The 27,623-nt window shown below is 42.0% G+C and overlaps 1 protein-coding gene across 1 annotated transcript in view; it reads right to left on the minus strand.

Annotated features, from left to right (window-relative positions):
- Positions 1-5,577: 5,577 nt before the first annotated feature.
- CDH11 (cadherin 11) overlaps positions 5,578-27,623 on the minus strand; it is an 83,007-nt gene continuing 60,961 nt past the window's right edge. Inside the window, exons 3-13 of the mRNA XM_059481194.1 lie at positions 24,771-25,156; positions 22,595-22,889; positions 21,716-21,835; positions 21,153-21,320; positions 18,743-18,930; positions 17,019-17,272; positions 15,706-15,842; positions 15,387-15,508; positions 14,302-14,419; positions 8,355-8,606; positions 5,578-7,099 (exon numbers count right to left, since the gene is read on the minus strand). Of these exons, the coding sequence (XP_059337177.1) occupies positions 6,603-7,099; positions 8,355-8,606; positions 14,302-14,419; positions 15,387-15,508; positions 15,706-15,842; positions 17,019-17,272; positions 18,743-18,930; positions 21,153-21,320; positions 21,716-21,835; positions 22,595-22,889; positions 24,771-24,989 (2,370 nt within the window). The 5' untranslated portion in view covers positions 24,990-25,156 and the 3' untranslated portion in view covers positions 5,578-6,602. The remainder of the gene's footprint in view (positions 7,100-8,354; positions 8,607-14,301; positions 14,420-15,386; positions 15,509-15,705; positions 15,843-17,018; positions 17,273-18,742; positions 18,931-21,152; positions 21,321-21,715; positions 21,836-22,594; positions 22,890-24,770; positions 25,157-27,623) is intronic.

Genomic DNA, 27,623 nt, shown 5'->3' on the forward strand with positions numbered 1-27,623 from the left:
GGCAGTTCTTGGATGTCAGGAGGTGTTTTACCCAGATAAACCTCTGATAGAAATTGAATGTCTGAGATTAACTATGATTCATTAGTGAACAAAACTGCAGAACTTGGGGGCCATTCAGCTCCTTTAAGACTCTTAGCAAGGGTGAAGGATGGCTGGCTGAGGACAGCCTCTGAAGCGTGGATTCCTGCTAAATCAATGGAAGAGATTTATCAAATTTCCAGTCATTTTTTAGGGTTTCTGCCAGCCCCCACAAACAGCTGCTCTTTTATTCACTCTGTGCTAGAGACACAAAACAGGAGAGCAAACCGTGTTCTCTGGGGTTTCGCACTTAAAGGCATCCAACTTTCCATTTTAGAAAGCAAAGAATGTAAACAATTGTTTTGTTTCTATGTCTGGCCAACGTAGAGCAGGTCTAGAATCAATAACAGAAAATGTTCCTGAAAGGCCCAGCATACCTCAAAGAGATAATGTGAATTGTCCATTAACAGTAAGTCATTATGGAACTTATTAAGTGAAGCCTTGGGACTGTCATAGAGCCTAAAGGTTGACATAAATTTTTCATACACATTGAACTTTGCTAAATGTGCTTGCATTTGATTAATGATCACTTTCTCCAGTGTGCTAATAAGAAGAAGGAGAATGAGAGCGGGGGCTGCAGCAGGGAGAATGGGCTCCCGGAGGAAGGGCAGTGTTGGCAGCAGGAGAACAATGGGCCTTTCTAGAGATGCCCTGCCAAGCTGGAGGGAGTTTATTACTCCCTGAAAAACTGCTCCTTACCACCCAGAGACAGGGCACTGAGCACAGCATGAAAGCCAATTTTGTAATTGTGGAAGTAAAAGCCTCATAGCTCCAAAACACTGGTGGAAAAATCCACCTCCCAGCCCCCTAAAGCACTCATATATCACAAAGAACAACCCAACACCCCAACCTCAGCCCCTAAAGCCCCCCATACATCACAGAGAACAGTACAGAAGATCTTCATATTCAGCAAGAGAGAGGGGTGGTGTGCCTGCAAGTCCTGCTGGAGACAGAACTGCAGGAAATTTGCCTTGGCAGCAAATGCAGTGAGTCATGGACTCATGGAATGATTTAGGTTGGAAAAGAAGACAACAACAACAAAACAAAGCCTTCACTTGCAGCTAGGTCTGGACAACAGCATATGGATTTGTTCCGTTAAAATAAACATGTTTTTCCCTTGTTTGGAAGTAGAACAAAAAGGGAAAGCAATCAGCAACCTCAGTCCAAAGCAGTCGCAAAGTCCAAGACTCTTTCACTAACCACCAAAAATGCAAGGCATGCCCTAAAATTCAATTAAAATTGAATTCTTAAAAAACCTACAGGGTAAGTTTTTTGGGATTATTTTTAAATTTCTAGTTTTAAGTTGCTAAAGGCCAAACTTTTAAGCTTTTGTTTTATTTTAAAAGGGCACTCCTTTGAACAAGAGTCTGCCAAACAGCCATAGCAAAGAGGATTCAAGATGAAGTCTTCTCCTGGCTTAGATAGCTGAGCAATCAGGTATTGGTCCTGATTTTACAAACACAAAAGGAAGAAGAAATACAGAAAACAAGAGATGTGGCTAGCTATTCCATCCCTGGCAGCATGGCGTAGAAGACAATAATTGTTTCCCCATCACCATCAGCTATAAATTTGCCACTACAGAGCACTTTTCCCCCAGCCATGGAATACTTTACCCACAAACTTGGTTGGTGTATCAGCCGTTGCGCTTCTCTATGCAGTTATGAACTACTGCAAATGGACTAAACAAGTACAGAAAACAAAAAGGGCAGGAGGAGAAGTATCAGGTTTTGAGTTTGACAGTTAAGAGAACTCACGAGGACTTTGAAAATCTCAGGTTCAATTCCCTGCCCTAGATAATATTTATTTATAAAACACAAACCGGCTTCACTGGGAAGTCCAAAAGACTCTGGAAGGAGTTCTGAGAGTCACTCACAGCCCAAGCAAGTCTCTCCCTCTTTCTCTCATTTTCCTTCCACGGGGAAGCACGAAGTCCTCCGTACCCTCTGCAGACCAGCCATGGACCAGGAGCTGCCCCTGACATGCACATCCCTCACAGGAGGAGGAGGTCTGGGGCATCAGCAGAGTCCCCTGTGTGTGCTCACACATGAAGTTCCCTTGGCAGGGCCGCTGCAGCTTCTGCCCCTGCTCTGGGACAGGGAGGATGCCCACTGTGGGATCTGCAGCTCATCAAGGGAGGGAGTACAGAGATCTAGAGTTGGCGAGCAGGCAAGGCTCAAGATGTAGAAACACAAGAAAAATATTTTTCAAATTACTATGAATCCATGAACTGGAGCAGTCTAAAATTGTTCTATCGCTTGGGTAATTGGAGCCAGTCCAGCTAAGTCAGGTTTGAAAGGGCCTTTCTAATCAAACGCAGAGATCAATGATAATAAATAATAGAAAACTTGGGCAATGCAGGGAATAGAACTGGGTCAAGATGGTTGATCCCCAGTCTCAGGCTATAAGCGTGAAACAATAATAGAGCTTCAGAGACCTGCAGCTCACTCCCTGGAAAGTGCACTCAGTCCCTCTCCCAAGCCATTTCTTTGCTTTTCTCGCTCTCATATTTTTGTTTTTTCTTTTTCTTTTTCTTTTTCTTTTTTTCTTTTTCTTTTTCTTTTTCTTTTTCTTTTTCTTTTTCTTTTTCTTTTTCTTTTTCTTTTTCTTTTTCTTTTTCTTTTTCTTTTTCTTTTTCTTTTTTTTTTCTTTTTCTTTTTCTTTTTCCCCCTTGATACGGAATGTGATTCTGATGCCAGTTAATCAGTTTTTGTTACAGTAGCGCAGTATTTAGAGCAAAGGCCAAAGTGAAAACTTGCACAAGTCCTACCTGGATTTTTGCTTACTGACTCTTTCATTACAAAAGTAATTCTGACAATGCAGTTAGATGGGGAAGATGTACAAGAATTTCACACTTCTGGGTCCTTAAGATTGACCCTTTGTGAGCCTTACTAAATTCCTACTGTTCTCTTTACCTCCGAGCTTACCAGCAGCAACAAGGTAAGCTTCAACATTTTATTTTGCCAGTCAGTCAACCACATGGAGCCAACAGAACCTACAAGCTCTTTAAAAAGCTTTTCTCGTCCAAGTTGTAGCAGTCTCTGGGGCAGGATCTCGCCCGAGATCACAGAAATGCTGGTGGTGAGCTTGCAAGCTTGTACCCCCTAACATGGTATCAAAGACTGCTTGACATCGTGGCAGGAACACGGCAGAGGAGATCTGAGAATCCCCAAACAAACCCTCCCCTTCCCTATCAGAGCAAGCTGGGAGAGCTCCCTTAGCAACCAGCCCTGCACTTGCTTCCCTAATTGTTTCTTGCCAGGAGGAGGAACAGAGTTCCAAATGCCGCAGAGACACTGTGGCACCTCAGCCTCCTGCTCTCCTGGTGATACCCAGCTAGACCAGGAGCTGAGCACTTCTGTCAGCTGCAGCTCAGCTCACCACAAAATCCCTCTGGCCAGGTCAGGCTCTCTGTTGCTGATGGTGTTTGGAGGGGCGTTGTTGCGGCCCCTCAAATGATCCTCGGGTGAGGCTTGCAAAAGGCAAACCTGGCCAAAGCAGCACCTTCACTTGCCACCATCCCCTGCCTTACCTGGCTCAGCCGTGGTGATCCTCCTTGTGGTCAGGGTTTTCTCCAGACCCACTGAGGCTGTAATTAACTTTTCAGCTGTCTTCCATGGATGTGAGGCTCCGTCCTTGGGGAAGGCAGTGCCACTGCGCTAAAGCAACTGGAGTGGGTGAATCCTTTCCCAGGTGCCTTGGATCTTTGGAAATGCTGCAGCAGCCCAGGGCCCACAGCGTTCTTGGGCGCGTTGGGGCTAACCCGGAGCCGCCGTGCTGGGCTGGGTTTTACCAAGCTCGGATTAAAGACCCGAGGCTCCGTGAGTGCCGCGGTGAAGTTCAACGCAAAGCAACGTCCTGTCGTGGTGCCAGAACACGCTGCTTGTCCAGGGTGCTCCAGACAGTCCGGGGTGAAGGCAATTCCCAGCATTTCAGGGCTGGCCCTGGCTGAGATCAGCAAGCATAACTCAAAAAAGCACTATCACAATTGCATGTTCACTGGGAAGGGGAAAAATAATCAAATGAAAAAGGACAAAACCAGCAGGGAAAGAAAATTTATTTCCAAGCGTCTACGAGAGTGCTACAAACAATAGAGACTAAAACTCAAAGCATTTGAAACTATTAAAAAATGTAGTTGACAATGTCCTTCTAAAAAATTAAACATAAAAACGTAGAAAATGCAGTTATTAATTCTAAAACTTGCTCAAAAGTGAAATAAATCCAGATAGCATCAATGAAGATGGAGTCCTACAAATTACCTTTTTTTTTACTTTATTTCAATTTGTTAATTTTCAAAGTGATACTCATTTGCTTTCTCTTTTTTTTTTTAATGTTTATTTAAATTTATAATGGAGAAATGTGCAAATCTAGCAAAATATTCTTTGGATTATAAACAGAGAAAAATCAGCAACCAAAGAAATTTGAACCAAGTTAATAATAAGCTATAGAATTATATAGAATGCATACAGCTATAATAAAGTGAAATACTACAATAAACATTATAGAGCAAATCTGCTAATTTAGCAAACTCTGCCTTATAAAACATAGGGATATAATGGGACAAGTGAATATGTTAGGGATGTAGAGCTGAAACATCAGTCATCATTTTTAGGAGTTAAATTTTAATCTAACTACATATATGGGGGGGTCTTCAGAAAAGCAACACACCAACAAATCAGATTTCCTCTCAGATCAAGCAGTTTAGTACCTGACTGCAAATGAAGGACAGGGTCTGTAAAACAAATGTAGGAAAATGTAGATAATTTTTATTTATTGCCTCTTCCCATATTGCAGCTGCTGATCTGTGACCCTAAACAGCCAACTATATTAAATTCAGCAGAGGTACAGCTGTACACAGATGCAGAAGATGTTGATGTGCAGAACATACCCCAGTCCCTTGCTTCCTCTGAACTAATACTTAAAAGAAAAAAAAAAAGTTATAGATCCCTTTTTGGATTAAAAACATGCATTACAAAGAACAATTCTGAAAGCATTCTGTATTTCTGTCATCACAAATTAAAATGTCTCCCTATCTGCAGATGATGCTATTCTACTGGAAATTAGAAGAAAAAAAAAAAAGCCAAACAAACCATGCCCCACCCCTCCCCCCCCCCCCCCCAAAAAAAAAAAAAAGCCAAAGGAAAAATAGGAATTAAGTACCAGAATATTAATTACTACTCAGGTAAGGTAATTCAGGTAGAAGAGTCCTTAGGGAAGTCACAGCTAAACTGGGTCAGATTTCAGTCTCTAGAACCTGCAGAAGCTCAGCACAGATACGGAAACTCACAAGGCTGGAGTAAAGTGTAAGCACAGAGTACTCCCGTCCACCCAAAAACTCATGAAGCCTTGGGAATCTCTAAGATATAAGATAAATGCTATTACATGGGAAATATTGAAAAATATTACACTTAATTTAATCCAGAAAACACAGTAGGACTATATGATGATTCTTACTGTGTTCTGGGAGCAGCCACAAGCCGTAGATAGAGAGGGTACAAAATGTTCACCAGACATTACATTTGTTTTAATCTAAAAAACATTTGTAAAATGTACTTGATTTTTAAATAATCACTTAACAAGGCAACAAACCAACTACAAACACATAATAAATAAGGCTATTAAAAGGTCACAATTGTAGTAAATTAGTCAGAACTATAAATGGGACATTAGAAACACTATGTTTTTCCTTATATGCTTAATAACCAGAACAAGAATTAAAAAAGAATCAGTTTATTTCAAAGTCTGCTTCTTATATTGAAGCACATATTAAAGCAACAGTACAATGTTCATAAAATATAAGTGTGATGCTGTAACATTTCTTACATGTCAGAATACTGATATTTGTATGTATACTAAAATAAGAATTTTAAAATTGTACAAATAGATACATTAAAAATGACATAGAAATAGGGTGCCTCCCACCGAACAAGACAGAGTTTTTATATCTGGCACGTATTAGTTTAAGATGAAAGAATAAGCAAAAAGATTTACAAGAATCAGCAGTAACAAGTTTGATGCTCAAGAGACATAATAATTGTACATTGTACTGTACATACATCATATGGGTTTAAGCTGGCTGAATATTATATATTTCAAGTTTAAAAATGCACTACCATATAGAGTGTCCATAGTTTAAGGCGAAATTACAGCTCAGAACTGTTATCTTTTCTAATTTGTGGAAGCTTCTTTGAAATAAAAGATTTAGATGTTCATAACACGTAAAAGATTTCCCTTATTTGTAGGTTTGCTTTTAGCATTTTCCTTCATTTAAATATTTCTCATATCTTAAGTGGGTTTTTTCCTTCAGTGAAGCTGGCAGCCAGCTTCCAGATTTGCCTTTTGTAGGAAAAGGTACTTCACAGTATTTACCACTTTCATGTCCTTTTTCATCAAATGAATCCTCTCTGTCAAACTTAAATGTTTAAATGAGATTTTTCTTGATTTTTAAAAAAATACCTGCTTACATTTCCTCTGGATTCTTCAGAACTTCGGACACAGTTCTTAAGGCCAAATCTTAACCTTTATTGTTAAGAATCATCATCAAAAGTGTCTTTGGAGCCATACAAGTCTGCAAGTTTCTTAAATCGAGGTCCCCAGTTTTGTAGATAGTCGTAGTCCAAGTCAGAATCTGTCGTTGCTGACTCCAAGGAGCTGAGGGACCCAGCCACGGAGCCCCTGCCCTCGTAGCCATAGATCTGGATGGAGTCATAGGGAGGGGCAGTGGGGTCGTTGTCGGCCTCCTGTATCCTGGTGTTGATGAAATCGTCCACGTCCACGCTGTTGGGCGCGGGCCGCAGCCCCGGCCTGGGCAGGTACTGGTACTCGGGCTTGATGTCCTTGCGCGGGATGAAGCCGTTGATGCCGTCGGGGTTCTGCAGCGTGGCGATGTCGAACGCCTCCGTGTCCTCCTCGCCGCCGCCCTCGTCGTCGTACGTGATGATGTTCTCCCGCACGTCTTCCTCCTCAAACACGATCAGCGGCTCCTTCTTCTGCCTCTTCAGGGTCACGAACAGCACCACGATGACTGGGAAAACAAAACACGGGTTAGACTGCGCTGTCAAACAGCAGCGCCTTTGTAAGTAATTATTGCATCCCTGAGCCCTTGGCTTTTCTGCTGGATTGTTGCAAACTTCTGCATTTTTAGTGCTCCTTGCTAGGTAAAAGCAGAGATATTTGTACACAGAACGAAACACACTGATCTGAGGCTTTCTGTCTGAGCTGCATGCCAGTGCTCTTACTAATTGCTCATTACTGCAACACTAATTCAAGGGAAGTGTTTGTGGGGCCTCAAGTGCTGCAGAGTACTGTGACACTGCCTTTGAGCAGCCCAAGCACATGAATATCTGCAACAAAACAAAGATGAATCTTTATCCTCTCCTGTATGCCCAAAGCTTAACTAGTTCCAGTGTGTCATTTCCATTAAAATGGAATTTTTTTAAGCAACACCTTCAAAGATGTGTTTGTTTTGCATTCTCACTTCAAATTTCTATAAAATAAAATATCTGAAAAAAAAAGAAACACTACAAAATATTGCAGGGAAATTAGAAAATATTGTGTAATTTTTTTCCAAATCATCAAGAAACATTTTGCAGCAATTTCTTAAAGCAGGTCTTCCAAGTCACTCATCTGGTTTCAACACAAGATGGGTTTGAGGGAAATAGCTGTCAGGGGCCATTAATCCTGGCTGACCTCAATAAGGAACTTGTCAACCAGGGCAGAACACAAAACTCAGAACTGTATGTCATGACCTCCTTTAAGCAGTGTCCCTGATTAGCTGGCATTAGGCCACGGGAGGACATTCTCTGAGCATATGTACACAAATCCATTGGTGTTTGTTATTGAAGATATCACAGAAGCCCAGAATGGTTTAGGATGGAAGAGACCATAAAGCTCACCCACTGCCACCCTCTGCCAAGGGCCTTCCACTGTCCCAAGCTGCTCCAAGCCCCAATATCCAACCTGGCCTTGGGCACTGCCAGGGAACAATTCCTCATTCCCAAGATCCCATCCAGCCCTGCCCTCTGGCACTGGCAGCCATTCCCTGGCTCCTGTCCCTGCAGCCCTTGGCAATTGTCTCTCTCCATCTTTCCTGCAGCTCCTCCAGGCCCTGCAAGGCCACCCTGAGCTCAGCCCAAAGCCTTTCACAGCCAGGCAGATCAGCACTCCCTATAAAAATAAAAGCTAAAAAAATCAGATTCATTTCTCCATGTTGGAGCTGAGGGCAGGATTACTTTTCTAACGCAAGCCCAGAGCAGCAGCACGGAAGGAGCATTTTTCACCTAGGAGAATGACGATGCAGGCCAGGATGGCGATGAGGGCGCCGGTGCTGAGCCCCGCGTTGAGCACGTAGGCCTCGGCGTTGCAGGAGAGCAGGGAGCCGCTGCCGTCGCAGCCGCACACGCGGATGCTCAGCGTGTTGGTGCTGCTCAGCGGGGGCACGCCGCCGTCGCTGATGACGATGGGGAGGAGGTACAAATCCTGCTTCTGCCGGCTGAACCCTTCCCGCCTGACCAGCACACTCGCTGTGTTATCTGCGTAAGAAGAGAGAGGGTCATTGTTAATTCTTCCATAGTCGTGCTCTTAGCCAATATTGAAAAGGAAGTTATCTCGCTGCACAGGCTCTCAATTTTCTGGGGCTTTACCGTCATTTCTACAATAAACCAGTAGAGAAAGTGCCACCTTTGTAATGACCTAAGAGCAATTACAGATTGTATTTAATTCATATAGCTCAACACTCAGCTTTAATTCTTTAATTAACACAAGCAACACAGATAATCTCTGTCTGATAGCACCTTTTAGTATCTGTAACTTACTGAGAAATTCACAATATTTTTCAACTAACTACCCAAATGGCTGGACCTTCTTATTGCTGTCTGATCTGGTTTTAGTGTCTCTCCAGAATTAAAGCTTTCAATGGAGGGGTAAAACCCATATCTCCCTTATGAGTTCTTGGAGTCACATCTAAAAGCGTGGTAGATGCTGTCCCCAAATGGGCTCTGATAATGAGACTCCCATCATAACAGAAGCCAATATTTGCTGTGTATGAGCAAATTTGAGCCTTGTTTTTTCAGCAAGAAATGCTGAAGGTGACAGTGTTTTATCAGAATCTGTTTTTCACCCAAACTTCCAAAACCATAATTCAGAGAGCTTGATCATACATGCACAGTATGTCTGGTCACATTCTGAATCATGTGGATGTGAGAAAGAGTTAAATCACAGACTCAAAAAAGCCCTGAGTTGGAGGGACCCACAGGGACCCATGAGTCCAACTCCTGGCAATATTTCTGTAACTCTATTCCCATTGCCCTCATGAGAGGTGACCTGCCATGGTGCAGGACATTTTGGATGGTCCTGCATACTTCCTCTGGCTAGAGCCTTGGAAAGGGGCAGTGTGAGATGACACTCTGGGCTGGGCCAGCCTGTGCTTCCTGCTCTCAGCAGAACACCAACAGGCCTCCCTTGTTGTGCCCCCGCCCCCGTCTCTCACCTCAGCCTAAACCAAAGTTTATAACAGTTGTAAACATCCCAAAGTAAATAAAGTGAAGCAATCACATCATGGTTTTCAGACCTCCAAAAGCCAGTTTATATTGAAGATTTATTCCATACAACCTTTCCTGGCTTGCTATGTTCTTTATTTTTCACTGTATAACAGAAAGGGAGGGGAAAAAGAGCAGTTCTTTTATCTTCTGAGGGAGGGCTGTTCACCTCCTAAGGTACCCACTTTACTGCTGCCTCAGGCTTCTGCAGATTAATCGTTTTCCTGTTGAAGAGTCAGCATAAATCCCAGAATTTAATAATGCAAACCATAAAACCTCTCCTAATAATCTAATCACTGTGATTTCCACGGAAATCTGTGAATAAATTATACCTGAAGAGAAGTGTTCTTGCCTTGCATTAACCCCCCTTGCAGGCAGTGCCCCTGATGTAGGACAAGGTCTGAAACTGCCTCCAAATTTGGTCAATCTATGGGATGAGGAGGATTGCACTGCTTGACTCTCCCAGGAACTTCACCAGAAAGGATGAATATTTAAGGTAGGAGCTGTTTGTTACACAGCAAATGAATCCATCCCCCATACCTGCCCCTGTCCTGCCAGCTGCACCCCTGGTGCCCTGAATGGCCACCTGGGCTTGACACAACTGCTGCTTTCTGCTGTTGAGTCTCACAAAAACAACAGCTGGGTAGAAAGGAGCTTGTTAACTTCTCCTTTGCACAATGTCACATTTGCTAAGGACAGAGACACTGATAAAGATCTGATTGTTTATTACTTGTGCCTGTTGGAGGTGTCTCCCTCAGAGTCCTCCTCGTCTCCTGAATGTTTACATGCCATCTGAACTTTGAGGCACAATTTTTTACAGAACCTTGGTGATACCAATGTCTGCATGACAAAAGCCTTATTTTAGGACTTTATTGGGCTCGTAACAATTTGGTACAAATAGGAATGCAACATCTAATATCTATTAACCTATCAGCTAACTTGAACTAAAAACAGGGGGGCTGAGCTACAGCTGCCTCAAGGCTGCCAAGGCAATGTGTAAGGAATGACAATACCATATATTAGTATATATAGTCTTTGGCTCTGCATTTTTTTATCATAGATTTTATTTTTGTTACCTTTTGTTGGCTGAAATAGTATTCCTAATTTAAAATAAGAAAAGGATGGCAAATTATTTAGCTGTTATGCACACTGGCCTGGTCCACTGCAGTCACTTACACTAAACAAAATTGATTTTGATCCAATGGCTGATCTATCTGTTTTAATGGGAAGCGATTTTTGGTTTAACATAAGTTTTTGAAAAGAAAAATCCAATCAACATGCCTGACTAAGGTTTAAAAAGAAATACAATACATCAAGCCTAAAAGGTCATTTTTTAAACTTTTACTGTTTATGTTCACTTCTCACATTTAGAAGAAACATAATATCCATTATAGGAAAAAAAAACTCCTTACCTAGATAAAAGATAACATATAATCCTAGCTAATATTCTCATCCTTGCTTTTTTAATATTTTCAAGGCCCAGGAGTAGAACTCTAATCCTGGTAAAATGGCATTTTTTAAGCCAACAGAAGTTAAATGTCAATACCAGCTTAAAACTATTACTTAACACAGATGGGAGCCACTTGACTGTCAGTCCTAATTAACACAATGCGGATTAACACAAGAAGGAAAAGAACAGTCATCTCAAGGCCAATCCCAAAATATATCACATTTTTCCAGCTACTATTGCCTTGGCTATCCAATATCCAAAGATGTTACAAGTGAAGATTCCCTGTGCTCTCCATGAAATCTTTAGATTTAGAAGCTAAAATTACATTATTTCTTGGTGATACTTATACTGATCTCTCTGACCTTTGATTTTTGTCTTTTTCTCTGGTGATCTTATTGATGATTTCCAATTTTTCCCGTGTGCATAGGCAAATGTAGCTTAGTTTTTGGGGCTTGTTAACACATAGATTGTGTAAGGAGGATTCTAGATTACAGGAGCTGACTGCAGTGTGAACTTTATCACCTATATCAGGTGTGAGTGCTGATTCAGTCAGAAAATGAAACAATTTCAGGGGTCCAGCTGTCTAAAATCCTTACCTTACCAGGAGTGGCAATCACTGTGGATAATCCATGACAAAATCCTGTGACTTGATTGTCTGTTTCAAAATTTTCTTGTTGAAAAAGTGTGAAGCACATGTATGAATTTAAAAAGTGGACTCTGGTCACTGATTTTTGGGGGCTCACAAGTTTAATTTCAGGCTCTGTAAAGCTCTAATTTGTGAATTTGGGACTGCAGCCATTCCAGTAATGCCGTGCTGAGGGAGCCCAAGGAAAGGGCATCTCAGCACAGGACCCAGCAGGGTCAAAAGCAGGAAATCCACATTTACTCAAAATCTGCCTCTGCTGTGAAGTGCCACCAGCCTCTGCTGCTGTTTTGAAGGCCTGAATTCAGTGGGAGCAGAACTGAGCAGAGCCCGGGCAGACAGTGCTGTTTGTTTATGAGCTATAATATAAGGAAACAGTGCAAAAGTAATTCTGTGTTTTATCCCAGCGTGGGCTAAGCCATTATCTCATGTTTTCTATGGGAGATGGGCTCAGCTGAAGACTTGGTAACACAGTGGGCTATTAATAGGATGTAGAACGTGATTATGCTTTTTTGGATTACTGCAATATGTGATTACTTTCAGGAGCTGGTAAAAAGAAACTCTATTAAATGATAATTATGAGACTGTATGCACTTTAAAGTTCTGTAATAGGCCCAAACACTGGAGTTTTCATTAACTGTTCTCCACAGTTAATAAAGCCATTTTTCTCTGAAAGTAGCAATTCCCTCTGAAAGCTGTGGCATGGCTTATAGAATACTCTGACTTATAACTGAAAAAACAACTTTGAATGACCATGGACATTATTTGACTTGCAAATGGTAACACATTCTCCCTAAGAAGTTTTTTTATATGGGAGTACACAGAATTTTAACTTTTTTACTTTGTTCTAGTATAACTTATTTTAAAAAACTCACAAGAATATGTAAATTAATAACATAATTACACTGAGGATTGAACAAAATGAGGGAAAGAAAGGATGGAAATGAATGAATTTCTTCATATTATTCATTTCCCAAAAAGGAAATTATATGGGAAGATACAATCCCTTAATACTATCTTCTTGAAATAACCTTTTGCATTATTGTCAGGTAGAAACCTTACACTAAACTGACATCATAATTTCAACTACAACACATTCTATCTGAGTTAATTTTGTCAGTAACAAATTTTGCTGCAAAAGGCAATGAAGGATGAGCGGGATTGGCTGGAGTCAGGAACCATAATACCACTCAGAGTATCTCCACTCTGAGCTGCGCTTCCTCTGCTAGATTATAAAATCTAATCTAATTTCAGTTTGATGTGGCGACCATAAGATGTATTTTATAGCAAGGCTTGGCCTCCGGGTCTCAAGCAAAGAATACATGCTTATTTACTCCTTTCTAAAAATACACCCATGAATTTTTCAAAACTTGTGTTTTACTACTTTAAAGAGAATAAATATATGCCCTGCACTGGCTCCTTTATGAATTGCTTATGTACGTACAAGTGTCAAGCACCAGGCAACAGTATTACTTTGATCAGTCAGGAATAACAGAGATTTTGTTTGGAAATTCTGATGATAATTACACTCCCTTCAGATGAGGAGAGAGATATAAAGTGTGCCTCAACAGAGCAGTTTTTACTGAAATCATGTATCTGGATTGTGTTGCCTTTTGTATTTCTGGCACTCTTGGATTCATTATTTAAGCCAGTTCAACCAAGTTTTTCTTTTCAGAAGACAGTCAAGTTTTCTTCAAACATTAAAGCTTACTAATCAAAACCAATTCCTTAGAAGCTGAAACAGTTTTTGCCCTGTGAAGGGAAATAAAAAATGAACATTTGAAAATGAAAAAAAAAGAATCTAAATATAATTAAATAAATGGAATAAATACATATAATGGCCAAACCTATCTTTTTTTTCAGTTTGCCCACTTCCTCTGCTCCCTCAGCCTCTGGCAAGTTCAGGTTACTGATGTTATTATATTGTGATCAATTGAATTTTGACACTCACCCAGGCCTGACGATTTTTGCTTACAAATTTCTTACATCTTGCCATCAATCTGAATGCAAAGCTCTACTTTATTTTGTGAATATGAAACTGACAAAGGGATCAGGATATGCAGATCCTGAGACAGCCAGCGCAGGTATGTTCCACAGCACAAATCCCTGATTTACTTCCTGCACTGGGCAGTGATTTGATTCCATTGGGAATCTAGCCCACATCTCTTGTGATCCATAATTTACAAAAGCTGGCAGGCACAGTGGTGAACAAATACAAGCAGCCTAATAATTTATGCTGTCTCAGCTAATTTTAGGTTTGTCTAATTCAAAGAGATCTGCCAATTCCATTTACTGAGTGTTTGGCAGTGTTTTTATTCTCTTCCTGGGAGATAAAATGGCAGTGGATTCTTCATATTGGGTATTATTATGTAATTTATAATATGCATTCAAGAAAATTCAAGTGAGTTAACAAACATCCCACTTTCCCAAGAACATCCTTGAATTTTAGCTGTATGCTTTTGCTTTCCTCCCCTAAATCTTGGAGAAAGACACTCTGTCAAAGTTAATGACAATGCTGTTACATGACATTACATTGGTCATTAGTTCTACTTTGTCATTTCTTTGGATTCTGGTAGAGTGGTAATCTTCACACAAACCTCTGTTGTCTCTGAGTGTAAAATTTGGATTATGAATAATTTCAGGTGGTAAACTGAAGATAAATCTTGGTCCATTGGCCGAGTCATCCTTGTCATCAGCACTAATTGTAATAAATTGCTGTAAAAGAAAAGCACTCTGTAAACAAACAGCTCCTTCTCTGGGTATATCACACACAGGCAGCATTCTGAGACAGCCCTTGAGTAAGAATTGTAAAATAGCAGAACCCCTCTCAAATTCAAATATAAGCAAGTAGAAACACAGAGCTGACTCCAAACTACAACAGGTAATCTTTAATTACTATTGCATTAACCACCCCAGAATTACAGCTGTAAAAGCACATATCTTCAACATTCTTGTACACAAATATGTGTTAATAGTAACATAACAGATTAAATAAAATTCTGCAGAAAACTCAGCAGCTGAGAAAGTCTCCTTTAAGCTTCTACGCTGACTGCAGAGGCACAGACCATGTGCAGAACTGTATTTCTCTATGATCCTAACCCCTCTTCCTCACAGATTGCCAGGAATAAATTGTTGGCTAGACTCTACAGGCACTGCACTGCGATTCTTCCCATAAGACCATTCCCACTGACCATTTCTGTAATATCCAAACCAGTCTCACAACTGGGAAAGCTGCCCCCAGCTCCACTGGCCCTGTGCTAGTGGGTACTCCCAGCCAACACCAATCCCACTCCATACACAAAGCACTGGATAACTGCTGATAGCAGCTCAGAAACAAAGTGCCTTTCTGGGTGCTCAAGGCTTTCTGGTCAAAAGCTCAAAACAAATGTTCATTTGCTCCCTCTCATTGGAGCTGACAGGACAAACCTGGGCTAATGCCTGAGGGAAGAGCTGTGTGTGCAGGGAGGTGGGAGGAACAAGGAAGGTGGTGGGAACAGTGAAGGTGTTGGGCACAGGAAGGTGATAGGAACAGGAAGATGGTGGGCACAAAACAGTGGGCAGAGGAAGGTGGTGGGCACAGGGAAGGTGGGGCAGGGGAGGATGGTGGGCAGAGGGAGGTGGTGAAAACAAGGAGGTGGTGAAAACAAGGTGCTGGGCACAGGAGGTGCCGGGCAGGCCATACCTGGTTGCTTCGGGCATTCTCACACACGAAGGCTTCGTAGGCAGCCGCAAACTTGGGAGCGTTGTCATTGACGTCAACGACCTTGATTGCAACGGGAACTTTGGCTTCCTGGTGCTGTTTGTCTGCGGGAGAGGCAACACTGACATGAGACAGAAGCAGGAAAACCCCTCAAGACAAACAAATCCCCAGCTGCATCCAAGGAAAGATCAAATATGCTGATGTAATTCTGCTGAGATTTCTTGCAGCTTATCAAACTGAGACAATTGGAGGATTACAGATTCGTACCACTGATTCTCCAACACCTCAGTGAAATACTCACGGACTTCAACTGCAAAGACAGAGATATTATGCCAAGCCATTTCTTCCCTATCCAAAGTCTTTATTGTCTTGATATTGCCATCTTCTGCATTAATAACAAAATATCTTTCAAGGTCGGTGTGTCGATCAATTGAATATCTAAAGAAGATTGAAAGCCAGTAATTAGAGAAAAGGAGATTCCTGCACCCAGATTTGTTCTACATAATTATTATTTCTAAATAATTGTAAGTAGTACCCCTATTGTTTTCCCCAACATCATTGTCGAAAGGATATGTGTTCTTTTAAAAGGAGAATCACCTTGTTGGTTTCTACATTTAGAAAAACAGGACATCAGGATGTTTGTAATAAGTGAAAATGCTGGTCTTTGAAGTCTCTATATCAAAGCTCTACTATATTCCTTATTTTCTTCTCTTATAAAACATGATAAAAATATCTACTGAGATATTTTTTCTCTCTGTTTCATATGAATCTTGATGATCTTTTAAGTCTTCCAATCTTTGGTTTACTTGGAATATTAATTGATCATACCAATTTATCAGCTATTATCCACTCTCTGCACATTTGTACAGCTTTACACAACTCCGACTTTCATAACTTCACATTGAAATTCTTTGAAATGTTAAGTATACCCACAAAAGAGGTCTTCATAATTTAAGTTACACTGAGAACATGACAAATAAAATTAAATTAATAGAAAGCTATTCTAATATAAGAATTCTTTACTATGAGGGTGGGCAGGCCCTGGCACAGGGTGCCCAGAGCAGCTGTGGCTGCCGCTGGCAGTGCCCAAGGCCAGGTTGGACACTGGGGCTGGGAGCAACCTGGGACAATGGGAGGTGTCCCTACCCATGGCAGGGGTAGAAATGGATGAACCTTAAGATCCTTCCAGCCCAAACCATTCCATGAGTCTGTGATTCCAAGACGATCCAACATAACTGCAGAAACTAGGGGTCTGTGTGGGCTTGTCTTTAATAATTAACACTTAACAATTACCCAGCCCAATCCCTAATCTACATCTTAGACTTTGATATGATGAGAAAAATCCATGCTGTGATAACAGCACAAGATATTTGTGGAAAATTTAATTTAGAATAGAGTCTACCAAAGATGCCCTTAAGTATATTTGAATTAGACATAGTTATAGTATGATACAGGCTTTGAGAAACTGGCAGCTTGTGGAACAGACACATAAACAATGCTGGATGGTTAAACTTTCAATATTCTGGGTGTCTGTAGATCTGTCACACTGTCTTCAGAACTCGCCTAACAATTCCACAAGCTAATGCTCAGAAGGAAACAGGAAATCCAGCAAACCTTATAGCACTGTTGGCAGCATCCGGGTCTTTGGCATGTACTTTTCCAACCACAGTACCAGATGCTGCATTCTCCTGTACTTCGAAAATGTAACTTGGCTTCAAAAACACTGGTGGCTCATCAGCGTCTTCCACTGCTATTTTCACTGTCACCGTGTCCTTGAAGGGCCCATTGCTGATGAACTTGGGGTCAATGTGGACATTGGCTGCCTCCACCTTCAGGCTGTAGGACTTTTTGGTTTCATAATCTAAGGTCTGTGAGAAACAAGAGGACAGTGCATTCCAGAGTCAGGGACACCAGGCTGTAAGAGCAGCAGGCAGCGCCCCAGTGTTCAATGACATCAAACAAAGGTGAGCGTCTGTCAACGAGCTTGGACTGAAATGTGTGTATTTAAAAACATAAAGACTCAAATGGAAGGAGCTACATTCTATGTATGGAGCAGCATAGAAAGGCACTCAAAATATCACCACAGAGTCTTGGTCTTGCTCTTTGCTTGCTGTATCACTAAGGAAATCATCTGTACTGGAAATGTGAATTTTGTATCCATACAGCCTTCTAGGCAGCACAAAAGTGCAAGGGATGGGAAAGGGGCTCCCACAAGAGGCCTGGTTGTATCCAGGTTGGCAGGCATTCCACGTGGATGTGGTTTCAAGTGCTCCTGGGTGCACCATGAGATAGCATACTGATGAGTTTAATTACTTAGGTAGTGAAGAAAATACAAAGATGGTTTGGAGTGCTTTCATTCCTGCAGTTCTTTCCAGCACAGAAAACTCATAACATTTTCCAAAGGGGAGGTGGAATAATGCCCCATGGGACAAGTCCTTTTGGGAGCCTGATCAAAGCCACAGCACCTCTGTACCTGCATTGGCATGAAGCGGCTGCAGGGTTGCACCTCAAAATGATCACACAGGTGCCAATCACAATTCACAAAGTATGTTAACACCAGTAGAGGGGAGTGACAGCTCACCCACATTTCAAAACACACAAAAAATTCACTCCCACCTCTAGAACAGAGACACAAATCAAACCAGGGCAGTTTAGAGCAGAGGACCTCTGGGTCCCTTCCTGATGGTCTGCCCTAAAGGGCAGGGCAGGGTTGACCAGAAGTTGACCAGGCCTTCTCCTTTGATTTCTGATTATCTTCAAGAGAGATAAATAGCTCAAAGATACAAAAGGCAAAATGATAATGCTTCCATAATAATAAGATTTATGTTCTGTAATTTGCAATTTAAAATTAATTTGATAACACTTTCAAAGCTCCCGCTGATGGGCTGTGTGTGAAATCCCCTCTGCTGCTTTTCCCATAGCCTGTGACTCCTTCAGAACACTATTGTGGACAATGCACAGCTGAAGAATTCAAACTATAGGGTATGAGGCTTTTCAGACTGAACATAAAGCAACAGTGAATGTCTGCTACTTATCAGCACTAGGCAAAACTTCATTAACAATGAAGCTGATGGCATCGTATTTTACCGTGACTTTTTATTATGAATTCATTTAGTTTGTGCAATTAATCCACTGTACAGTATTTATGTAACTCTTCTTGGTTATTTTCTTCCATTCCAATTCAGCTAATGGGGAAATGGAATATTAAGAGTTAATCACACCTTGAAAAATTAATTAAGTGACATTTGCATTTACTAATATTTTAGCTTAGGTGGTAATCCATTATTACCAAATATTCTGTCAGCAAAAAACACTACATAGCAGTAGGCATCACTCACCTTCTTAAGCTTCACAACCCCTTCCTGAGTCTCATAATCTGTGGTGATCTCAAACATGTCCATGCCATCTCCATCGATGATGCTGTAAGCCACCAAGCCATTCTCCCCAATGTCAGGATCTTTGGCCTTCACTCTCCCCACTTCCTCTCCTGGGACAGCTGCTTCCGACACCGACATCTGGTACACACCTGGGCCAGGGAGCACAGGGAGAACAGGCGTGTGCCCCGAGTGAGCAGGGGCTCCCCACTTGGGTCTTTACTCTTTGAACTTGGGAGTTCCAATAAACACAGCGATTTTTGGCATTGTCACCCCCGTGGAGGGATGCTGTGTTGTGTTGTGTTGTGTTGCGTTGTGCTCTGTTCTGTTCTGTTCTGTTCTGTTGTGAAGAGCTTTGAGCAGCAAGTCAGCTGTGAAACCTTAACCCACATGGATAATGTGTACAACATGACCTCCTCCCTGTTACCCCTCTGCTCAGGGAGGGGCTTAAAAGGACAGCCAGGCCCCCAGAATGCAGCAATTGTTGTGGCATCAAGGTTACCACAGATAGCAGAGATGTTGTTACAGAAATGGAAGGAAAACTCTCTCACATGACTCATGGTAAAACCTTCATCTCTGTTTCTCATTTCTGCCCATTCATTCCAGAGCCATAAATTAGATACAGAGAACTGGATAAATCCTGTCTGCTGTGCTGGCTAAAGTATAAATCTGCTGCTTTCTATGGCTTGAATTTGGAGTGTGAGTGTAGAGCAACTATGATTATTAAAATTTCACAACCACAGAGAGTATGCACCAATTTGTATGTGATTTCATGCCAAACAAAAAATGGCTTTCCCATGGCAAGCTCCAATAGGAAAACCATCCCCAAACATCCCACAGGTGTTTCCCTGGGTATTCAGGGACACCAGAGAAGAGCAACACTGTTCCTGGATATCTCTCCAACAGTTGTCCTTTAAGCACTACTGATTCCAGAACTTTCCATCTACTTCCAGAGTTCAGATAACACAACCTGATCCTAAATAGATAAATCTATGTCAGCATTTTCTGCCACATCATCAGCAGTAATAAATTGGGGAGGGAAAAAAAAAAGGGGGATGATAAAATAAAATAATCTAATTTATTCCCCTTTGTAATTGCTCTTCTTTGCTCCACGGGCACCCTAGGAACATCAGGAGACTTACACCAGGCAGGGACTTGGCTCATTACCCATAAAAACAATTGCCACATGTCATTGAAATAGGTCATTAACTTCAGTCACAAAGAACCCAAAATTTAGGCATATAACTCATTAACAGCTTGAGCAATGAACATTAAAAACAAAAACAAAAACAAAACAACAACAGAAAAAAGGAAAATAAGAATGAAAATATCAGTCATTTGGCTGTTTATACAGACAGCTAAACCCTGGTTCTGAGTTACGAAACATTCCCAAATCAGATTTAACCTGGGGATGAATGATTAAGTAGAGGAACTGCCTTTTGGCGTTTCTGATAATTTAACATGTTCTTGCAAAACACTCAGTGAAGGGGCTTGAATTCATAGAAAAAAATCCATAATTTGATGGGGTTAACAAAATATTGTGTCCTGGTGTCCCAGGTTATGATGTGGAGGGAAAAGGCTTGTTTGTAAGGTACATAAAACCTGATTTTTTATTATTTAATCCTTTTCTTTTTGAAGGGTAAATAATGCAGGCACAGATTTTTGCATTCAGCTCTTGCATGAGAAGTCAGGGAGCTGCAGCACTGGAAGAGGAGCTGTTAGAGCTGTTAGAGGGATGGCCATGGCCAGGACACACCAGGGTCAGAAGGGCTGCTCACAGGAGAAACACGGTGGGCTGAGACAGCTTTGAGTGAGTCTGCTCAGCACTCAAAAAACCCCAAACCCACGCAGAGATGAGCTGCAGAACAGATGTGTGGGCCCATTAATGTACTTCCACCCAGCTGTGAAGGCTGAGTCTGGTAATGTCAGCCCTGATTAATTTTATATGTGAAAAGTAAATTGCTCAGGTATAAAAAAATTGCTGTATTTGACCTCCATTAATACACTTCAACAATTTAAAAATGTAATTGTGCAAAATTTAGTTTGCTTTGTCATGGTAACTGTGAGTCTTGAAGAATATATACATAGGTCTCTCTGCTCATATAAGTTATACAGCATGGCCCAGTAGCTTAAAAAATGAAGTGTAGGGTCAGGAATCTTTGCAATTCAATGCTGGCCCTAAAAATGTCTCACTTTGCAACACAAAGCAAATATTCCAGACACTAAAGTTCCATATTTTACTAGCCACAACTTCTTTATTCACATGTGGTGCAATAACCCATCAGTTATTGCCTCTTCAAGCCTTGGGTGTGTCTGATACTTCACAAACATGGGTCCTGGTAGGAGATGGGAGAAGAACTGTGTTGGTACTCACTCTGTGGGAACTTTGGTGGGTTGTCATTGACATCTGTAAGTGTAATTGTCACTTTGGTTGTCCCTGAGAGGCCTCCCATGTGTCCTCCCATGTCCTTGGCCTGTATCACCACGTGGTACTCCTCCTTGGCCTCTCTGTCCATGTTGGGAAGGGCAGTTCGGATGATTCCTGCAGGCACGAGGAAGGTGCCAAACACAGATTTAATGAAAACCTGGCTGCTGCATTTGGAGTGCATTAAACCCAGCAATATTTGCAGTGATGGTGGAGGTTCTGCTTTCCCTGAGCATTGCTGTGAGGAAAGCAGCCCCAATATTCCACCCAGGGGACAGGCCTGCAGAATTACAGCTGAGCACAGAAACAGCCTTTCAGTCATACAGCACACAGAACACCCAGAAACAGCATCAGCTTTCTGGTGCAGGAGCTCCAGCAGATGCAGGAGACCAACCTGCAGCAGAGCAGGAAGATGTGCTCAGACACAGCAGCAGCTGTGTCCTGCCAGTACATGCAGTTCATTGATGCACTCTGGTCATGAGGTGCCACTCAAATAAACTGTTTGACAATACCTGTTTGAGCCTCCACTGAGAAGTAGGGCTGACCTTCAAGGATACTGTAAACCAATTTGGCACTGTTCCCATAGGTAGGGTCATCAGCATCTGAAGCTGTTACCTGAATAACTGATGTACCTAAAAATGGAGAGCAGACACAGGAGGGAGAGTCAGAGGCGAACACATCTGGAAGGATCATGCAGAGATGCTTTCAGACACACAGCAGAGCTATTCCTAAAATTTTTTATTTCCACGTTTGGTAAACGAAAATCAAAATTACTTTACAATTTCTATGTGACAAAATATACTTGTATGATCCAAAAAGATCTATCACCAGCTGTGATGTGGATTAATGTTCTAACCAGTGAAGATACAAAAGTCAGCAGTCACCCTGCACTATTATGGCTTTTCCTCTCAGTAGTTTAAGCCTTATATTGCTTTTGTCGTTAGACAGCCAAACAATAGAGTTTTCCTTTACATTTTTCTCAGTGAGTTTCAGACAAATCATTCCTGTAGAAATCTCTGAGACAGACACAAGCTCAAACAGGAGATGAAAATGGAATAGTTGGTGAGGCAGTAACTTCCCAGCTTTATTACACAGCTCTGCCAAAGGAATGATCTTTGTGTTTACCCCAGAGAATTCACACTCCATAAATTCCAGGGGACTCTTCTGCTCCTTCCTAGGAGGAAAAATAGTTCTATTCTAGGACGGTCTCACAGTTAGGAGCTGTGCAGGGTTTGATTTGGGCAGCAGATTAAATACATCAAGTGAATCACTGGCTGAACACGGAAGTAAATTTTACTTCCCTGAATCCTTGACAATAGGAATTAAATAAAGCCAAGATATCCTGAGAGTGCAGCACCTTCCACAAGGGCAGTGCCCTTCTGAGTACTCACCTACATTTGATCTCTCGGGCACATTGGCATGGTAATTTTCATGGAGAAACTCAGGCGGGTTGTCATTTATGTCCTGAACTTTGACAATGAATTCAGAGGGGGGTTCCAAAGGTCTGTTTGTATTCCTGTCCACAGCCTGAGCTGTCAGGGTGTACTGAGCTCTCTCCTCCCGATCCAGTGTCTTGGTTGCATGGATGTTCCCTGATTTGTCATCAATAACAAAAATGATTCCTGCTCCTTCACCTGAGAGAATGTATTTAATGTTTCCATCTCCAGAATCAATATCTGAATGAAGCTACAAAAGGAGAAACAGACATACCTTAACATGGGGGCACACATTTCCTGGATGCACTTATAAGACAAAGAAATGCAGAATTGCTACCTTTTCACAGTTTTCAACAATTGTGGCTTCCATCAGGCAATAATCCACACTCAGGGACATGCTGTGACCATGGGTACCCTGCATCTAGGGCAATGCCAGCCCAGACAGGCCTCCTGCCTCATGCAGGGCTCTGCTAAACCCAAAATTTCAGATTGAAGGAAGAAAATACACAAAAAGATGCTTATAGCAAGCTCTTTATTCACATGAAGTTGATAGGAGGAGTAATTTTTACAAAGCTTTTGTACACTTCAGAGAGCCATGTTCTACTGGGTTGCATGTAAAATGCTGTTAAATAACAACGGGGATGAGCTAAGTGATAAATGAATGAGTCCAGCTGTGCCCAGGTGTGCAAGAAGGCCAAGGGCACCCTGGCTTGTAGCAAGCACAATGTGGCCAGCAGAAGCAGGGCAGTGACTGTCCCGTGTACTGGGGACACTGCTGAGGCCACACTCGGGGCTGTGTCCAGTTCTGGGCCTCCATATTCGGGAAGGACATGGAGGGGCTGGGGGTGTCCAGGGAAGGGAACAGAGCTGGGAAGGGGCTGGAGCCCCAGCAGGGCTGAGGGAGCTGGGCAGGGGCTGAGCCTGGAGCAAAGGAGGCTCAGGGGCCCTTGTGGCTCTGCACAGCTCCTGACAGGAGGGCACAGCCGGGGGGTCGGGCTGTGCTCAGGGAACAGGGACAGGAGCAGAGGGAACGGCCTCAGGCTGGGCCAGGGCAGCTCAGGGTGGGCACAGCAGGAATTTCCCCATGGAAAGGGGGCTCAGGCCCTGGCAGGGGCTGCCCAGGGGGGTTTGCAGTGCCCATCCCTGGAGGTGTCCCAGGAAGGGCTGGAGGTGGCACTGAGGGCTCTGGGCTGGGGACAGGGTGGGCATCGGGCACAGCTGGGACTCCATGGGCTGGGAGGGCTTTTCCAATGTCAGTGATTCTGGGATTATGTGTGATTCTGTGTCATTCTGTGATTGCCAACTAGTTTTTAATTACGCCCTCTCTCATATAAAAGAGACAACAAATGCTTACTAAACATTCTTAATTCCAAAACCAGTGCACATTTCAGTTTGATGAATGAGGGAAACATTGAGCCAAATTACAGATTTATTGATTTGATATTGACAGCTACAAATTGCACCATTTTAAACCAGAATACCCAGCATGGTATTTGCTGACATTGATCCTGTTTCTCCACTCCTTTTGTGCTCTGGTTAAGTCAACACCATTCTGCTGCTCATTTAGAAACTGCTAAATATACTGGTTTATTTACCTGTTTATATTTTACCAGTGTTAGACAGTAGCAGAATAAAAAACCAGTCCGGGATGTGTGTACATATACATGTGCACACAGATATTTACCTTCCTCTATACACGGCCCTCAATATATTTAATTTTACTGATAATTTGAAAATGAGAGGATAAAATATACCTATTTTATTGAGCTGCTGGGTTAGACATTCAACTTTAATTGCTGTTTTTAAAGATCTGAGAATGGTATTCTTGAGATATATTTTTGCTCTGGTTGTTGGCGTGGTTCTTGCTGTTTTGCTGAGTAACAGTCTGCATACCTTCATTCAAGGACTGCTGAGGTCAATGGATATATTTGTATTGACCTAGGTAGTATTTTGCTTAGCATCTAAACTTATCTACCAGAAAATGAAGAAGCAGCTTATAAAGCACAAAGGCAACAGCAAAAAACAAACAAACAAAAAAAACCACCAAAAAAAAAAAACAACAGAAAACCACCTCAGAAATAATAAAAATGAAGCATATTAATGAATGGCTGAAAAAGCAATGGTTTCTTACCCTTCCCACGAGCACAGGATCTGGCCCCGTGTACTCCTCGATGACGAAGAACTGGTTCCACACCCAGCCGCGCTTGGAGCGGTGCAGCACCTGCCCCTCCTTGCCCCGGTCGCGGTGCCCGTGCAGCGAGGGCCGGGCGCGCTCCCCTGCCAGCCCCTGGCTGCAGCACAGCACCCCCAGGCACAGCAGGGCCGCCCGCACACAGCGCTCCTCCTTCATTTTGGTCAGAGCCTAGGCACAGGAGGATCCGAGATTCCACCCCTTCCACCTGGGCAGTCAGCAAGTCTGGGGCCGCCGGGGAGGTTCAGACCAACCCTTGTGCACATAGGATGCCACCACGCATTAAACACATCACCTTAATGCTCTGCAGCTTCCCAGCTCAGTTCCTGCAAGAAGGGAAAATGGAAAAAATCGTCAATTGTTTGAGGATCTAGTAGGGCTTTTAATTTACTAAAACAAAACTAGGACTTGGTAAATATCAAGATAAGAAGATTAAAATAAAAACATCAATGCTGATGAAATCCTGAGTAATGAGCAGATTTGATGTTTTGCTACATGCAGCTGCCACCTTGCACAATCTCCTGGCTGGCTTGTTTGGCCACTCAGTGGCTGGAAGTTGAAAGATAGATAGGGAATCATATTTTCTCATGATCTTCTCAAATAGATTTAGCCCAAAATGCAAGGTAACTGTAGAAATACCTAATTTAGACCTAATCCCTCTTTGGAGCTTAGATATAAGCCTTTGATATAAGCTGCTAAGGCAGAGGTCCAGATACAAGGGAGATCCCAAGACTTATCAGGAATGCAATATTTCTCCACCAGCCCTTGCATGATCAACACATCCTTATGCTGAACATCACCACCCCTGGTTTCTCCGGGCAGGAGCAGGGGCTGGCAGACCTCTAAGGAGCTCCAGTTTGGATTTAGACCTGGAAGTACCTCTGAGGATCGAGGCACCATCAGCAGTGATTGCCAGTGTGATGCATTCAGATATTTTTGATAACAATTGATTTAACTATTTTTTTCTACTTTCCCTGGATGTCAAATTACTAGGTGATCAAAATGATCAAATTACATTGATCTCCTACTTTCTAATACTTCTTAAAACATTAGGTCAGATTTAATATTTGAGGGAGAAATTGCATTATACAGTGAAACTTGAACTAAGCAGCCCTCAATCCATCACAAAGGCCACTTCCACTTATCCCTGGGGTTTCCAACATATTCTCCTAAAATCTTTACACAGCAAGAAATTTTACAAGGTCCCTAAAATGTTTGGTTTAGCTTTTGGTGTGATTCACTTTACTCTTCTGCAAGATACTGATAAAAAGTTTGATGTTATATTTGTACAGGCAAATATATAAATATGTACCACCATTAACTGTAAAACAGAATGATTTTTAAATGTGAAGTAGGGAGATCTTAATGGTATTTTCAGCAGAGAAAATGTGAACATAGGCAAAAGCTTGAAGCTAAGCACATTCTGTAACTCCAGCCACAGACAAACATCTCAGTCCCAAACCCACTCATTTGGGGTTGTCTTTCTCACATCCTAAGCAGTCATATTCTCCTTCCACATTCCTTTTACAGTTACATAAAAATACATTGGCTGACAGGGGTTCATGAATAAGGAATGAAATATATTGGTTTATTTCCTCAAAAAAGATTAGCTTTCAATTTTATTTTACTGAAAACTGAAATCACAGCACCAAACTAACTACAGCATAATGAATGAAATGACATTCTCATACACAGATGCAAATATAGTCTAGCTTTCCCAAGCATATTTATTAAATAGATTTGGTGTATCCATTTGGCATTTTCCTATTGTTACATGATGATACATTACAGATTACTCACACCAACATGGAAGACATACAAAGGAAAACAATCCCTATGATTTTGCTCAGGAAAAAATTCTATTCTATTTTGACACAATGTATGTGTGTGAAGTGTAGAGCATTAGGTCTGTGGTTTCATGTCTCCATCTTGCTGAGGGGTAAAAACAATGAAAGGCTTAAGTGGTATGAAAACTGAGATTTCACCTAATTTGGATGCTTGTTTTGCACCCAGCTCTGCATAGGGTTAGAAAAGGATGGGATTTGTGCTGTAGGGATCACTCATGTGCAGTAGTTAGATGGGATTGGGTTCCTGGCATGTTACAAAGACCTTACATACTCCAAACATGGAACAGGAAGATATTCCTGGACAGCTGTGCATTTCTAAACCTGCTGTGAAAAAAAAAAAAACCCACCAAAAACCCAACCGAAAAGCTGTAAATAAACTTCTTATGTTAATAAACTTGGGGTGCATTTGCAAATTAAACTCACTGACAGTCATTCATCATTAGCATCACAGAATTATATCAGCTACAGAGATAAATAAACAAATCCCCCCACTCTTCCCAACTCCTCAATGCTGTTATGTAAACCAGTAAACACTTTTTAAAGCTGCTTAACCAGAATGGCAGAGCCAAGCTGATACACACACTGCTTATTATCAGCTATTCAAGTGTGAAGTGCTGGAAACAAAATGTTAATCACAGATCCATGCTTATTTACTAACAAGGATTTAAAGCAAACTTCTTTGTTATCTTTTGTTTTATCCTCTACAAGTACAGAGATGAAGCAATAAGGCTCCATGTCTTCAATCTAAAAAAGCCTATTCTCTCTCATCCACCTCTTCAGAGAATCCCAGAAGCTCAGCATGGTTTGGGCTCAAGGGACCTTAAATCCCCTCCAGTGCCACCCCAGCCATGGCAGGGACACCTCCCACTGTCCCAGGCTGCTCCAGCCCCAGTGTCCAGCCTGGCCTTGGGCACTGCCAGGGATCCAGGGGCAGCCCCAGCTGCTC

Source organism: Ammospiza nelsoni, chromosome 13 (assembly GCF_027579445.1).
Source record: "Ammospiza nelsoni isolate bAmmNel1 chromosome 13, bAmmNel1.pri, whole genome shotgun sequence".
NCBI classification, from domain to species: domain Eukaryota; kingdom Metazoa; phylum Chordata; class Aves; order Passeriformes; family Passerellidae; genus Ammospiza; species Ammospiza nelsoni.